A 16,232-nucleotide genomic window follows, 5' to 3' on the forward strand; every position below is an offset into this window, starting at 1 on the left:
GAAGAAGGTGGGCTGCACCACCAGGCCATGCATTTCCAGATGCTCAGTGAGGGAGCATTAGTGGGGTGCCCCTAGAATGGGACACAGAGAAGGTGTTCCTTCAAGTTGTAAAATCTTGGTGTTAAGCAATTGCTGGTCCACCTGTGCCCTTACGTGCAGAATCAGAGGCATGTGAGTAGCTGGGGCTGGCCTGGTGTTCGACCCCAACTCTTTTTGGCTAGTGTTGTGCCCCTTCTGAAACTTGGCATGAACCCAGTGATCTTGGGAGGCAGCAGGTTCTGCCCAGGAGAGATCCTTTCCCACTGCTGCATCTGCTGGGCGTGTGGCAGCAGGAGCAGGACAGACTTGGGCTGACAGGTGGCCATAGCAGGCGGTCAGCGGTCACGTGGCGCCTGCCTGTGTTGGGGACATCGTGGACATGACAGCAGCCTCAAGAAGCCTGATTCTCACAGGGAGCAGAGAATAAGCCCAGAGGCAGATACTCTGATGCAGGCTGTGCAAAGGCTCCACTAGGCCCCCGGGAGAGAAGCGCGGTGGGGAGGGCGCCGAGGAGGCCCCAGCCCAGGAATGAGATTCAGAACCCGCCCTGCAAAGGCCACTCTGCAAAGCTTTACTCTGGTTGCTGTGGGAAGTTGCCAGAGGGTGCTGTAAGCAGAGCTCTGGGGGTCCTGGGAGGAGAATGGGGAGTGGGCCCAGGGCTTGGGTGGGGACCAGTCAGCTTGGCCTGGTCTTTCAGGTAGGGCGCCGGTGGCTCGGAGAGGGGCAGTGTGGGAGTGAGGAGCGCTCACATTGCAAGTACACGGATGGCTTCAGCCTGGGAAATGGGTCTGCGGCAAATGCAGATAAATCCTTGCTGAGAGAGTGAGTGGTGAGTGAGAGCCAGGGGCCCCTGTGTGCTGCCCAGGGCTGCCCTCTAGGGGTGTGGCATATCCACATTCCCTGGGTGGGCTGGGGCCCCTCTGTGTGGAGCGTGCCAGCTTAGGAGAAAGAGGCTGTGAGCAGAGCTGCACTGAGAGCCAGGGGTTGGTTCCCTGGTTTGCTTCTGGCTGATGCCTGAACCCCAAGCCCTGCTCAGTGGCACCCACATGCTGGCGCAGCCAACAGGCCGCTCTGGATTCTCCACCTCTTCTGCTTTCCCCAGCCCCGTCCTGGTTTGTGTTTTCTGGGCTCCCAGCCTGGGTAGCTTTGCATCCCTACCCAAGCACGAGGGTGGCATGGGGCTGTGGTCCCCCAGTGGGTGTGTGCTGTATGCCAGGCACTCCTGTGGCATTGGAGCGGTCGTCCTCAGCAGGTGAGGCCCTGGGCATCAGCCAAGCTGACTTCCTTCTCTGGATTCTCCCCCCTGGGAGCGGGTCCTGCCTGGCTTTCACGGCTGCGTGCTTAGCTGCGGGGGCTCTTGAGTGTTTGCCATGCAGTGACTTTGTGGGCTTTCAGTGCGAATCCTGCTGCACTGACTTCGTCATCTGGGAGGGAGGCTGACAGCCATCTTGAACTCTTGGCAGACACTTCCATGGTTGGCTGCAGATTGGATGGTTAAGTCAGTGTGGAATCCAGGAGGGTGGCCTGTCCTGAAAATGAAAGGACTATTCTGAGCTGAGGAAGGGGACGGCCTCGCCCCCTCCATTCCATGTGAGCTCCTTCTGGTCCTCTGGCACCAGCTACAGTGTTTCCCCAGAGAGCCAGCCTGCCCTCCAGCACCCATAGCCTGGCCACCACCCCTGCAGTCCCACCCTTTGTAGCATAAAGGTTTGTCTCAGTCACAGTGTCCTCCATGAAGTGTGAGCTATCTGAGGGCCAAGGTAGGTGTCCTCTGTGTCCCAGGCTGGTCAGATCGGACCCTTAATAATCTGATTGGATGAACACATAGCTGACTGAGTGTAAAGATCCCTGAGTTGAGCAGCTGGGGACAACGGTAGGGGAGCTGGTGCCAGGTGCTTGCCAACCTCTTAACTGGGTGGGCCAGGTGTTCTGGTCTGCCTCACCCTCATCCTTCCAGGCCTTACAGAGCCAGTGCCTGGGTTCCTACCCACTTCTAGAGAACCCTTGTGTGTCTCTGTCATTTGGGGTTCCTCTCAGAAGTTAGAGTTGTCTGTGACAAACTGATTCTTGAGGGGCTGACAGCTTCGTCACCTTGGTGTGATCGGCCCGGGCATAGCCTGCATATGAATAACGACCAGTACTTGTGAGTGGATGAGCAATTGAGTAAATGAACAAGTCTTTGGCATACTTGAAGCAGACCCTTGTTCTTGGGGCCCCAGTGGGCACAGTCCCTTCCTCACCAGAGGTCAGAGCAGGCCTCTTGACCTAGGCCTCAACTAGCACAGGGAAGGCCAGAATGTTCCACGCTCAGGTTACTCTGTCGCTGTGGAGCAGTGCCTGGGCTCAGGAAATTCCAGGCCTCACTGGCCTGCTTCTCCTGCGATGGCCGTGGCATTCCACTGAGGCTGGGTGTGGGGCTGCAAGGGAGATGCGGATGCTTATAGTGGAAAGGGAGACCGTTGTGGAAATATGTGCTGGGGGTTCAAAAGCCATAGCCCTGTGTTGAACCCAAATAGAACATTGAGTTTCTGTTTCAGTTCAGAGAGAGTGCCTTGGGGAGCCTCCTTGTAGCTCAGAGCAGGGGCCCCGCTTAAGCTTTACCTGCTGCTGCTGTGTAGAGAAGGAAGAGCTGCCCTTGTATTTGTAGGGAGGGGAGGACCTGGGATGGTGGTTGGGCCTCTGCTCTTCACTTAGGTCCTTCTTGTTACCTGAGGTCTCCTCCTCTCCCAGCGCAGCCTGTGGGGAAGCCTCTGTTCCGCCCGGCTCAGTGAACTGTTTACATCACACCTCCTGCACCCCTCTCCACACCACTCACACGGAAAAATCCCCTAATATCAGAAGTCCTGGGGCTTCTTGTGTATTTTTGAAGCCCATTAACTTGACAGACTCTTAACTCACTGGAGACGTCGGACAAGGAGTCCAGGTCTCATTATGGGCACATGTTGTCTCTTTTAGTGCTTTCTTATCCTTTCCCTAATCTGACATTGCCAAAAGGCAGTTACCCCTTTAAGTGTGACTTTAGCAAGGGATCAGTGCAGGGTCATGTGCAAACGTGCTTCTTATGACTTGAAGAGTGAATAGCTTTTCTGGTTGTTTTCAGCACACGCCAAAGAAGATGAGTCAAGGACCGACACTTCTCTCTTGTGGAATTATGGGTGAGTAACCGAGGTGGCTGTGAGCAGTCCTCTAGTCCTTCCCCAGGGCCTGAGTCCTCCAGGTGAGACGCTGGAAGCACTTCGTGGACACAGGCACCAAGAGCAGCCGTGGGGACGCTTCTCTGTGTGCTTTAACTGTTTCTGTCCACCGGTGCTGGGGAGATGTGCAGGTGTGTGGTTCACAGATGTCATTTCCAGCCATATCATGGAGGATTTCTGTCTGTAATTAAAGTAATCGTGTTCATTTTTTAAATTTGGAGAATGTATTATAGCATAAAGTGCATAAAAATCTCTCAGAGCCCTAATACCTAGTGATAATACCGTTAATGTTTTGGTGTACTTTTATGTCCTTCGCATTTCTTACGTAGCCAAGTCCATGATGAACATATGATGATATAAAATTATATACAGACTGTTTTTCGCTTTTGTCACTTAGTAGTTACCGTCCTTTCCCCACAGTGTTAAAATCGTCCCTTCCATGTGTTTGAAATGAGTCTTTAGTACTGCGCTGTGTGGATGCGTCAAAATGTATTTAACGGTTCAACTATTGCTTGGTTGTCAGGCAGAAGGGCCGTTTCATTTGCTGTCATGATTGACAGTGACTAAGTGTCCAAGTCCTTGTCTGCCTTTGGTTTATTTGTAGGCTAGTTCTGGAGTAGAACAGAGAGGCTGGAGGGAAGGAACATGTTTAAGGCCCTCGCTTCACGTTGCTGAGATGCTTCCCGGAAAGGTCGCCTTGGCCCCTGTCCCCACGCAAGCGTGCATTACCGTTTTCTGTAAGGGGGCCAAGAAGATGACTGTGGATAACATTGATTTCTCTGTGCTCCAGCTGATCGGGAGCAGTGCCCCTTCCACCGTCTCTCCCTGATGCTGGCCCCCAAACCCTGCCAGAAGAGTTTCGGTAACGTCTGCACTGAGGCAGAAACCGGGCTCCATGGTGGGTGACCCCTGCAGGCTTCCCAGTTTCATGTTTGTCTTCACAGGACTGTACCAAGTCTCCCCTGCCTTTTTCTCAGCTGCTTCCCTCTGTGCACGGGCCTTTCGTTTCCTCCTTTAGACCCCGTTCCTGTGGGCGGGATGATGAGGGTGGAGGGGTGCTGGGTATGTCACAGTGAGCACGGTGTGTGCCAGGCTCCTTCCGTGCAGGATCTGCTTGACTCTGCAGCAGCTTCGGGGACGGGCGGGAGCACCAAAGTCACATAGGGGACACCAAAGCCTGGCGGGGTCACCCCCCATGAGGTCCCCTGGCAAGCAGAGTTGGACCCATGTCAGGGTAGAAGGAAAATGGTTTTCTTCTCAGTCACAAGCCACGGCGCTGTGGGGCCCTGACCCGTGTTCTTCCTGCTGCCCCCAGAGGAAATGGAAGCAGGGAGGTCACCTGGCTTTGGTTTACCCATGTGACACACTTCTGAGCCCTGTCCCCATGTGGGCTTGATTGATTACCTCGCTGGTGGTTAACGGCTTTCAACAAACCCTCATACTGAGCTCCAGCTGGGCTGCCTGCCTTTGTCATGCCTGAGAAGGAGACAGGCTTCAGCTCTAAACTGGGCCAGACCAGGACACTGGTCTGTGGAGATGCTGGTCTTGACCTCAAGGCTGTCTGGGCACCAGGCTCCGGTGGCCTTTGCTCTGAGTGTGTTGGAAAAGGTGGAGCTCTGGTGGGTTTGTGCTGGGCCGTGTTGGGGTTCATATGATCACTCTGAACTACTTATTTTCCTAAGCTTCAGTTTCCACATCTGTAAAATGGCTGTTATGACAGCACCCTCCTCGGGGGCTTGCTGTGAGGACTGTGTGGGGTATGTTTGTGAGGAGGCCGGCACAGCGTGAGCGCTCTGTAGTAAGGGGGAGTCCTGTTCCCTGCAAAGGGACCCCCGTGGCTTCCTTGGGGAGCAGGGGAAGGTGAGCGTCACCTCGTGAGGAAAGATGCTCAGGCCCTGGGGGCCAGGGGCAGAGGCCTGTGGGGAGAGGCTGTCCTTCCTTCTGATTGTCCAGCAGCGTCTCTGCGGCCCCGGAGCCCTGGCAGCCTGCTTTCTACCCGGGAAGCTCCTGTGTGGCCCAGGCTCCCGGCAGGGCCTGCGCCGCTTCTCCAGGCTCTTGCCTGCATGGCGGCTCTTCAGGAAGCACTCTGTCTCTCACGGGCCAGTCTCCCTCCTGCTCTGCGGCCGGTGCCAGGCACTGTGGGCAGTGGAGGAGCAGCCTCGGGGGGCGTCTGTGGGGTCCCCTCGTCCTGCTTGGCTTCTCTGCCTCCCACACGCTCAGCTTTCTGCTGGCAGTACCTCCGTGGTTCAGGAAGACCCTGGCCCATCTGGCAGTGTGCATTAGGAAGGCTTTTTGTTCACCACGGCTCATTTCTGTGGCTCATTGTTGAGTACCTACTGTGTGTCAGGCAGGGATAGAGTGAATTAGCCCCTGCCCTCAAGGGGGCTCCTGTTGTGTGGAGGGGAGAGATAAGGAGCAGTGAATTTCCTGTGGAATGGGTCACCTTCCATGATGAGTGCCAAAAGCGGGCCCTCAGAGCTGTGGGCAAACAGCCCACTTCCTGAGCCTTGCTGGGCTCCTTATCCTGCGGGTGGCAGGTGTTTGTGGGATTTAAAGAGGTAGCAGCCTCAGCACCACCACCCCCTCGCCCCCATCCTTTCCTGCACATGCTGAGGTGGGAATGTCAGCAGTCCAAGGCCTTCCCAAACCTCTGTGCCAGTGGAAGCTTGGCTGACCATTCCTGCCCATTTAACCAGGGAGTCAAGGCGTGGCCTCGCCCTGTGCTGTAAGCTGGGAGAACAGCCCAGGCAGCAAGATGCATCTTCGGTGTTTTTAAAAGCAGGGAAGAGAACACCCCATGGGTCCAGCCGGACTTTTCAGGAGGATTTGGGTTCTTCCTGGGCTGGACAATGTTCAGCAAAGATAAAGTGTCATGTTATTATAACCATTGAACCCCTTGCCTGTCTCCTGGAGGTAAAGAACTAATGTTCTGGCCCCCATCAGTGGAATTGTCCCCCTGATTGCTGGGGAGAGCCTGGCCCGTGACTCAGGGCATTACGCTCCTAAGCCCCCATGCCAGGGTCCTAGCTGGAAGCCAGTAAGAGTTCATGTTTCATAAATGTTCTTAAGAAAATCCAGGTGAGCACCTTAGGTTGAGGGGCACAGCAGCCTGTTTGCTTCCTCTTAAAAAGGCACCCTTTCAAGTAGCTCAGCCTCCTCTGCACCCACTTAGATGAAATAAATGCCTTACTGATAGATCCAAGTGCTCACAACAGGTTTTGAACTACTTCGTGTATTGTTATTGTGAGCTGGATTACAGGCCCCCCCAACCTGTGTCCTCCCCCTGCCCATCCCCCGTTTGGGAAGTTGATAAAAAGAAATGGTTTTATTCTTTTCTGATGTAGGGGCGTGAACAAAGCCAGAGTGAGGTGTGGATGGGGCGAGCAGGGCAGAGTGGAGCCCAGCCTCTGGGTGCCTGGCAGCCCAGTCGCCGAGGGGCTCCTTCTGGCAGAGACGATGCTTTGCCTCTTTGGTTTCCTTTGTCCCCTCCCAGACCATCCCCAGCATACCTTCTGTGCTGATCCAGAACTTCCTCGGCAAGCAGCTTCTCTGGGGAAGAGCTCCACACATGACTGGTTATTGTGTTCTTGACACAGGAAACCTTGGTGAGCTGGCCGCTTCATGGGTGTGGCCCACCCACCGGTCAGCTGGTCTGCTAGGCTAGCCAGCCCTGTTGTGGCCATGATTTCTAGCGGGTGCTGCAGGGGGCTTGGCTGTGCCTGAGAGAGTCATTCTGCGATGGACAGGCGGGGCTGCATGTAAATCCTTGGTATGTGGGCTCCCTCCAAGTCCTCCATCATTTGCTGGGGGAAACACTCTTCATGCCAGCCCAGGGTCACACTGGTGCTAGCTTAGTCTTTTTTGGGGACACAGGGCAAGTGGGGTGAGAGCAGGCTCCATTCACCACCCTTGGCTGATGGCTCCCATTAAATGCATACCATAGCGCAGGGGCAATGGACATTACACATTCCATTTTCCTCGCCACTCAGGTGAGAGAACGTCTAGGAGTCATGTGTGAGAAAGCTAACACAATACCAATTATTGCAAAAAGGCCACTAGGAGAAGTCATAGAAATAAATACAAATAGAAATGGACAGAGAACAAAACAATTCATATGCTAAAAAAAAAAAATGCTTGGAAACCCATAATTACTTTAGGAGTTATGGTAATAAATTATTTATTAATGTAAATTATTTCACAGGCAAAGAGCATAGAGGAAACTTGAGCAGACGGATCATACATTATGTATAAAAAGGAATTGTAAAAATATTATAGCAGCCCTGCTTGTGCCACTTGGTTCAGGTTTGCCAGCATTTTAATTATAAGCCCTTACTTTCTGTGTTTAATTACTTGGCTGTTAAAGTCTACTCTGTACATAAAAGGGTTGTTCCCGAGGGCACTCTCTGTATTAAGTTCTACGGGGTAAACCAGTTGGCTATGTTGAGCCATGCAGGACTGAAAGATTTCGTTTTGAGATTTGGTAGCTTTGAGGCTTTTAACTCCTCCACTATTTGTTGTTGAAAGTGGAACGTGATTGTACCTTGTCTGAAGAAGCTGGTATTCGGAGGTTGGGCATTTTCAATTTCTTAGAACAAACAAATGGCTAAAACAAAATGAACACCAGCAATGACAACAAGAGAGCCTCTCAGGCCCAAGTTCTGGTCTCTGTGCCTTTTTCCACCTCTCAAATAGCCATTTTGAATATGAACACTGGCCTCCTGTGTTGGTTTCCTATAAGAAACTGATTATTAAACGAAGTAGGCTTGAGTGAGACTCATTTTCATTTTAAGAAGTATGCATATGTATGCTTTTTTAAAATATACTTTTCATTTTTTATTTTTTCTTACTTATTATGGCATATGTGTGATTTTTTTAATCTCTAAAATCTCTTAAGGTTTAGCTTAAGGCTTGTCCATACAGAGGGCTTTAAACTTTTCCTGGCACCATTTATTGGTTTCAGACAGTGTTTCTAGAATAAAGTACAGAATAGAATAGGCACATAGTGAGCACATGTTAACTGTTCATGCTGACAAGTGAAGGGATCCCCCTGGGTTGCCTTTTCTCCCAGGATGGCCTGCTTTGGGGCTGGGAGAGGGCCACAGTGGGGCCAGAGGACAGGGAATGACAACTGCCGGAGTGGCATTGGGTGCCGCCTGCCATGATGCATTTTCCAAGTTGCCTTTCATGTGGAAAGATGGTCAAGTTGGGAGACAGCCTGGCCCAACCGCAAGAGCATGGCCTTGCCATTGCTGACTCTGCTGTTTGTGAGCTGTGTGTCTGTAGGTGAGATGGTGACATTCTTCTGAAGCTTGGTTTCCCACCAGGGAGATGGGGAGTGCTGTGACTCCCCACAGGACAAGTCACGTGATTGGGACACAGTGCTCATGCTCTTTGCTAGCTTCCGGAAGGACCCCAATGGGTTTTTAGCTAGTTAACAGTTAATATGCATTTATTGACAGTTTCCTGAATTGCAGTCCCAGCTGCCAGTTTTCTCGTCTGTATAATGGCACCCAGCTTTGCTGTGGGCTTTGGTGTAGGGGGGAATCTCAAGCACCTGCCGATTCCCATGCTTTGTGTGTGTACCCACAGCCGAGGGGAGAGTCGGAAGGAGATGGATAAAACTGCCCTTTCTGACCCCCCAGAGCACTTGTTGCCATTGCAAATGCCAGCTTTTTCTACCTATTTCTCAATGCCCCTGAAGGTTGAGGGATAGAATGCATCTGTGTCAAAGCAGGAAGGGCTATCACAGGCCCCCAGGCTACCCCGACTCATACAGGTAGGGACACAGAGGCCCATGCACCCAGCACCCGATCTGATGTGTTTTCTTCTACCTCCATATTGTGTGGGGATCCCCCAGGCCTCTTTTCCTGAGAGACTTTCCTAAGCAGTGGCAGCTGCGGTGGGCCACCCCGCCCAACCAATGAGGATAAACACCGAGCCCACCAGCCTCTCGGGCTTCTCCCAGCGCCCCCAGAGCACTTCCTGCTTCCCTCCGTGGGGCTCGCTGAGTTTTCTCTCCAGCCGTACTAATTCCTTGTCCTCATGCCATGGCCGAGGAGCTGTGCTGCTGTCCTGGAACCCAAGGTGCAAGCTGACGTCTATCACCCATCATGGAGGAGAGAGCAGGGGCCGGGGCCCAGGCAGGGAATGCAGAGAACCTCGTTTTCCTGACACAGGTGCTCCAGTGGGCCAGGGGCTAGAAGGTTCTTTAAAAATGAATGACCCCAAAATATATAAAGAGCTCATGTACCTCAACCAACAAAAAGCAAATAATCCAATTAAAAAATGGACAGGGGATCTGAACAGACACTTCTCCAAAGAAGAAATTCAGATGGCCAACAGGCACATGAAAATGTGCTCCACATCGCTAATCATCAGAGAAATGCAAATTAAAACCACAGTGAGATATCACTTCACACCAGTCAGGTTGGCCACCATCCAAAAGACAAACAACAACAAATGCTGGTGAGGATGTGGAGAAAGGGGAACCCTCCTACACTGCTGGTGGGAATGTAAATTAGTTTAGCCATTGTGGAAAGCAGTATGGAGGTTCCTCAAAAAGCTCAAAATAGAAATACCATTTGACCCAGGAATTCCACTTCTAGGAATTTACCCTGAGAATGCAGCACTCCAGTTTGAAAAAGACAGATGCACCCCTATGTTTATCGCAGCACTATTTACAATAGCCAAGAAATGGAAGCAACCTAAGTGTCCATCAGTAGATGAATGGATGAAGAGGTGGTACATATACACAATGGAATATTATTCAGCCATAAGAAGAAAACAAATCCTACCATTTGCAACAACATGGATGGAGCTAGAGGGTATTATGCTCAGTGAAATAAGCCAGGTGGAGAAAGACAAATACCAAATGATTTCACTCATCTGTGGAGTATAAGAACAAAGGAAAACTGAAGGAACAAAACAGCAGCAGACTCACAGAACCTAAGGATGGACTGACAGTTACCAAAGGGAAAGGGACTGGGGAGGATGGGTGGAAAGGGACAGATAAGGGGGAAAAAGGGGCATTATGATTAGCACACATAATATAGGGGGGTCACGGGGAAGGAGGTACAACGCAGAGAAGACAAGTAGTGACTCTATAGCATCTTACTATGCTGATGGACAGTGACTGTAATGGGGTATGTCAGGGGGCTTGGTGATGGGGGGAGTCTAGTAACCATAATGTTCATGTAATTGTATATTAATGATACCAAAATAAAAATAATAAAAAATAATAATAAATAAATGAATGACCCCATTGTGGGATAGCTTATGTCCTTGCCCTGCATGTTTCCCTGTTTTCTTTTCATAAGATCAGTTTAGTAAAGCTGCCTTCAGAGAGAAACCTCTTGAGTTTCCACTGAAAGGGTTGGTGAGCTTTTACCCCCAAATCAAGCATAGACTCCTTGCAGCCCCAAAGCCAAGTTAGCAAAAGCCAGCCCACAGGGCAGGGGAGAGAGACTCATCGTCAGCACAAGTAGACAGGTGTGAAATCCAAGAATGAGTCAGCCGGTCTTGCCTTGGCTGGAGGCCCGCTCCCCAGGCCTGGGAGGCTGCAAGAATCTCACATCAAGGGTCTGTGCTTCAGGTGCTTAACCTTTTCTTGAAACCACATTCTGCTGTGGTTATGTCACCATAATGCAGCCTCTGAAACAGCACAGAGATGTCCAGGGCTATAAATCTCTATCTTTCGAGCACAAGCCTGTAGTCCCTGAAGAATCTGGGTCCGTGGGAATTTCCCTTTAAGTTTAAGGGTAGAAATGGAAACAAGAACATTTGAAGTCAAATGCTATTTGTGTTCCTCTGAGTGTAGATCTGTATATCTAGCAGCCTTCTGCCTCCTTGGTCAAGGGGTCACAGGACCTTGTGAGCGTGTCTCGGGGATCTGGGCTCTGGGCTTCTGTGCCCCCATGGGGGCATCAGCCTCTCCTGTGCCTTTCCAGAAGCTTTAAGCTCAGATATCAAACCTCAGCTTTAAAAGATACCTTGGTTCTGTGAGAGGACCAGGTGGTGTATGTGATTTTTCTGTTTGTATGGTTTACCTTCCTATCTGTAGGCAAAGCCCCGTGTGTTTGCCTGAGCACGTGTGCACACACACATACATCCAGTCACATCACACCTGCTTCTATGTATAATCTCAAACTTGTGAAAATAGGTTCTGCATGGAGATGAAGGAACTTCAGATGTTTGGGAAGGTTAAAGCAGTGAGGGCAGCATAGGACTTTCAGGGCTGGTGCTGGTGCTCCAGGGCTGTGTTCCATCGTGCGTGCTGCGCCCACATGTGCCTGAGGCTTGGTGTTCGGAACCTCCCTGAGAAGCTTCAGGCCACAGCATGTCTCAGGGAGAAGGTGGAAGGCCTCAGACTCTTCCCTTCATGGGAGCTGCTGTCATAGCCTTTATAGTGGTTTCCATCTGGAACATGCTACTCACCACAGAGTCCCTGCCCCTTCTGTGCAAAAGGGACTTCTTGGTACTTGAACGGTCAAGTTTTCCTTCTCTAGAGCTCTACTTTCTGTTACTGACCGACAAATAAAACAAACAGCAAGCTCCAACTTCGCAGTGGTGTTCTAAATCTTACTTTGTAGGCTGAAAGCTTCCTGGGTGTGGCTGGATGGTCTGGCTGGGCTGCCCATCTTCAGAGGTGTTTGAGAACCTAGGCCTCTGTGTGGCCTATCACCTGGAGGGTGGTTCTCAACACTTTTGCATTAAAATAACCTGGGGACCTTATTAAAATTCAGAATCCTACCTCTAGAGATTCTGTTCACCCAGTCAGGGACTGAGCCTAGGAATCTGCATTTTAATACCCCAAAAGGTGTTCCTTTCTGGTGGTCCCAAAACCACACTGAGAGATCCTCGGGGAGCACCCAGATTCCCACTCCAGCCAGATCCCACAGAGCTGGGGACCCAGCTGCAGGAGAGCTGAGCCTCAACCACGTTCTCCACTGTTGTCATCAGAACCATGGTGGCTGCCTACAGGACAGCCTGCTTTGTGTCCTTGAGGGACCTACACTAGGCAATTGTTTAGTTGTCATAACTGCAAGTTGAATGCTGTCTATCTTCCTCATTTTATGTATCAGGAGCGATTAAGTAATTTGCAGAGCTGAGGTTCGGACCCAAGTCCACACCCTTCCCACCACACTGAGTGACCCCTGCTCCGGGGACTCCCTGCATCCATGACCATTGTCATTTTTGAAAGAGTTATAGTTGTTTGTGCAGAAGTAATATTGAATGGAGGGGCGGGGTGTCCGTTATCCTCTCTGCCCTACCGAGAGGCCCTTTGTACGGTGTGATGACGTCGATGCCTAAGGCTTAGGGCGGTTTGCCATAAAAAATCAGCTTCTATTCTTGTTTCTTTTGTCTGGTGACCTGACCCAACAAATTGCTCTCTGTTCCCTGAGCAAAGAGGGAAAACGCAAGAGCTAAACATAGCCTCAATTGTTTTTACTTTTCTTATATTGTACGTCTTGAAGCGATAAATATAGTAACAATTAAAATATTATCAGCCCCTCAGACAGAACAGGTGCCCACCTGGCTGATGTTGACACACAGTGGCAGCACTCAGCATTGGGCACTCACTGACTTTGTGTTTCCAAAGTATCTTTAACATTACTCAGCAGCCATTCTCCTGCTGCTTCACATGCAGCCACTCCGTGGCCCCTGGTGTGGGGCGAGGAGTTCAAGGTAGAGCTCATGTTGGACCTGCCCGGCCAAGGTAAGGTTGGCTGTGCCAGGGACAAAAGAGAAGTGAGGCCAGCAGACACCCAGGGCCCACTCTGCTGCTTTGGTCTGCACACCGTCCACTCCTTCCTACACCCACCACTGGCAAGGGTCTGCTGCGTGCCATGCTCTGTGCGGGCCCTGGGGGGCCATCATGGGTCTGTGGCTCCATAGAAGTAGACATGTAAACCGTTCAGTAAGGCGCAGCTAAAGTGAGCCATGTGATTAAGGTCTTGTTAAAGAGCTGTGGGTGCCTGAGGGTCCATTCAGGGAAAGCACACCCACAGAGAGGGTGATGTTTGAGTTGCCTCTAAATGATGAGTAAGAGACTTGGTGGAGGGATAAAGGCAGGAGAAACTTAGTCTAGGCCTTTGCGCAGGTCTGAAGGCATGAGAGAGCTGATGTCTGGGGGAAAGCTGAGTCACTGCAGTCCCACTGTGCTTGTATTTAACCAGTGACCTGAGTTGAGAACTGACTCTTTTTATTTTCCCTACAACAAATATTACGTATTTGTTCTATATATTAAAGTCAGAGAGGCTTACTTTTTAAAACAGAGTAGAGTAGTTCCTTCAGATGAGCAGGAACATGTTAGAATTAGCCATCTGGCCCAGGTCCCCACTGGGGATCTGATAGTTAAAAAACCTAAAAACAAATGGAACATCCGTCTCTCTGCATATAAATATTACCTGGGCTCATTCCTGCCATTGCTTTACTAAACTTCATTTTTATAAAGAATAGCTGGGACATGAGAGTCACTCTTCAGGGTCGTGTACACAAAGCCAGGAAGGGTGTTCTTTGTGGGCTTTGACTCTTACCGATTCTTGTCTGACTTCCGACGTCACAGCAAGTGTGATGTGCCTGGAACAGAGGGTGTACTGGGGAGCCCAGGGCTGGATGGGGGCTGGGATGACAGCTGCTGAGGGCCATAACAGGTGTGGGCCTCAGAAAGTTCTTAGGTAGTGGTGAGAAGTGGGCCGGAGGAGGGAGGCCCAAAGGGTCCAGTCAAGAAGCACAAGATCACGAGGTGGCCCCAGGACAGGAATGGCTGCCAGATGAGAGCGGCAGAACGTTCACATTTAACTGGCTCCTGATTCCCCTCTCTTCTCATTTCCCTGGAGATGGGGAAAATTCCACGGCAGCAAAATAAAAATGGAAAGCGGTGTCCACGGAGGACAGGGTCAGTCCCTTCTAATTTCCTGGGAGAGAGATGTTCTGCAGTGAAGCCACAGGCTCCCTAAATAGGACCCCTGTGATGCCACCGCAGGGCCCTCGTTGCTGGTGGCCGGGCCCATGGGTTCTCCCCTCAGCTGGCCACATCTAGCACCTCAGCGCCTTGTCCTAGGAGAAGCTGATGGCCCGTGCTCCTCTCTGGGAATTCCCTGGAAGCCAAGACGCACCTGGAGGAGGATGAGATTGTAGGCCCTGGCGCTGACGCTGGCACACCACCAGGCATTTGGTGGTCACGTCCCCCACATATTTGGAAATGATAGCTGCCCTTATGGAAAATGTAGAAACTGCAGAAAACAAAAAGGAGAAATTATAAATCAGCCAGCTACCTGCAAACTGACTATGAACATTTTGGGTTATTTTCTTTTCATCTTCACATAGAACATGCATATTTTACTAAATAAGAATCATGCTGTCTGTACAGTTTTATATTCTGTTTCTTTGTGCTTAACATTCCATCATTAACATTTTCCTCACATCATTAATATTCTCTGAAACTCTGCTTTTTTCATGCTCCGTGTCACCCCTTGCTAATTTATGTAACCGGCCCCTGCTGTAGGACGTTCTGTTGTCTTACCAACCATTCTGCTCTGGCTTGGAGTGTGAGGAGCGTCATCATACATAAATATCCCCTTTTTTCTGAGGATGACTTTTCTTCATCTAAATCAGATCACAGACAGTTGTGACTTGGGCAATGTTAGTTTCTTTTCATTCTACTTTATTATTCATGAACTTTCAACTGCTGACAAGTGTCAGATTGAGATTGTTTTAAAACAGTGGTGCATACTTTAGGGGTTGTGGATAGCGAAGACATATTTTGGGCACCATAAATGCTTGCCAAAAGGTAATCTTGGGTAATGAATTATCAAATTCAATTAAGGAACGTGTGTTCAGACTTGCTGTGTGTCATGGTCTGGGAAGATTTTGGGACAAGATGAAGTGGACATTTAGAGACAGTCCTGCATTGTTCCAACGGGCCTAGCTGGGCGTACAGAAATCTCTCCTGCATCTCCAGCTGCTGATTCTCTCTCGTGGGGGCAGCCTCTCCCCTGCCCCCTGCTGTGGTCCCAGCCCCTCAGGCTTTGTCTCATGACTGGGGCAGGGTACCCTAGATGAAGGAGTGCCACATTTAGCCCTGATTTGGCTTCTCTTTGGCTCCTGAAGCTCCTTTTGGGCCTCACTGGTCACGCCCTTTGAGCCTGTCAAGTAGCTGCTGATAGTGACACTCCGCACAGGGTCAGCCCCTCAGGGTGTCTCTCAGTGCCATGGAGAAGTGGTCACCAGTAGAGGAGATAGATGTATGGTCCCTGCTGCCTGGAGCAGTCACAGAGGACACAGCACAGGTTTCTGAGCATGTGGCCCATCTGGCATGACTTGTAAACTCCATGAGGGCGGGGCCACTGCCAGGTTCCCCATGGACCCCTCAGTGCCGTAGTGTAATGAGAAGAGCACGGCTCTGGGTTGGGCCAGTCTGGGTTTGTGTCCTGTCAGTTGTTAGCTGTGTGGCCCTGGGCTACTTAATCAACCTCTAGGTCTCGGCCTCCCCATCTGGCAAGGATGGAGGCCTATCGGGACGCTGAGGGCCTTCACCAGCCATGGTGGATGCCCAGTGGTTGGCCACAGTGCTGTGAGAATCATTGAGCACAAAATACCTCCTGAATATCATTTCAGCCTTTGCTTCTGTCCATCTACTGGCCGACTGACTCAAGTTTTCTCTGTAACCCTGTCTGCACAGCATATAAATGTATGTAGGTTAGAAAGAAATTGAAACGTGCTAACATGTGGATCACTGGCAGCGCAGCTTCCTTCCTAACTTTGCTCTTGGGTCACAAATTTGGTAGAGGAACTATGTCACATTTATCTTTGCTCTCCTAAAATTCTCAGCACAATGCCTGATTTTATAGTAGAAAAACAACAAATAGTTCTTGAATATTCCCTAAAATAAAGGTTCAAGTATCAAGTCAGCATTTCATCGCAAGGGTAGCTTCTTTACTCATGTGTTCAAGAAGAGGCCTGAATATGTACATTTAAATTGTGCCCTTACCACTGTAT

The 16,232-nt window shown here is 50.6% G+C and overlaps 1 protein-coding gene and 1 long non-coding RNA gene across 5 annotated transcripts in view; one reads left to right on the top strand and one right to left on the bottom strand.

Moving 5' to 3' along the window:
* Positions 1–16,232, top strand: part of FAM53B (family with sequence similarity 53 member B) — a 109,346-nt gene that overhangs the window by 5,431 nt on the left and 87,683 nt on the right. For all 4 annotated transcript variants that reach the window (XM_037011195.2, XM_017647897.3, XM_017647864.3 and 1 more), the window contains exon 2: positions 3,140–3,194. In XM_037011195.2, the coding sequence (XP_036867090.1) occupies positions 3,140–3,194 (55 nt within the window). The remainder of the gene's footprint in view (positions 1–3,139; positions 3,195–16,232) is intronic.
* LOC140850328 (uncharacterized) lies at positions 588–8,602 on the bottom strand. The gene is made up of 2 exons (XR_012132972.1): positions 6,743–8,602; positions 588–1,568 (listed from the first exon to the last, which is right to left on the bottom strand). It is a non-coding gene; the product is annotated as an uncharacterized lncRNA (long non-coding RNA).

The sequence above is a fragment of the Manis javanica genome, chromosome 7 (genome assembly GCF_040802235.1).
Source record: "Manis javanica isolate MJ-LG chromosome 7, MJ_LKY, whole genome shotgun sequence".
NCBI lineage: Eukaryota > Metazoa > Chordata > Mammalia > Pholidota > Manidae > Manis > Manis javanica.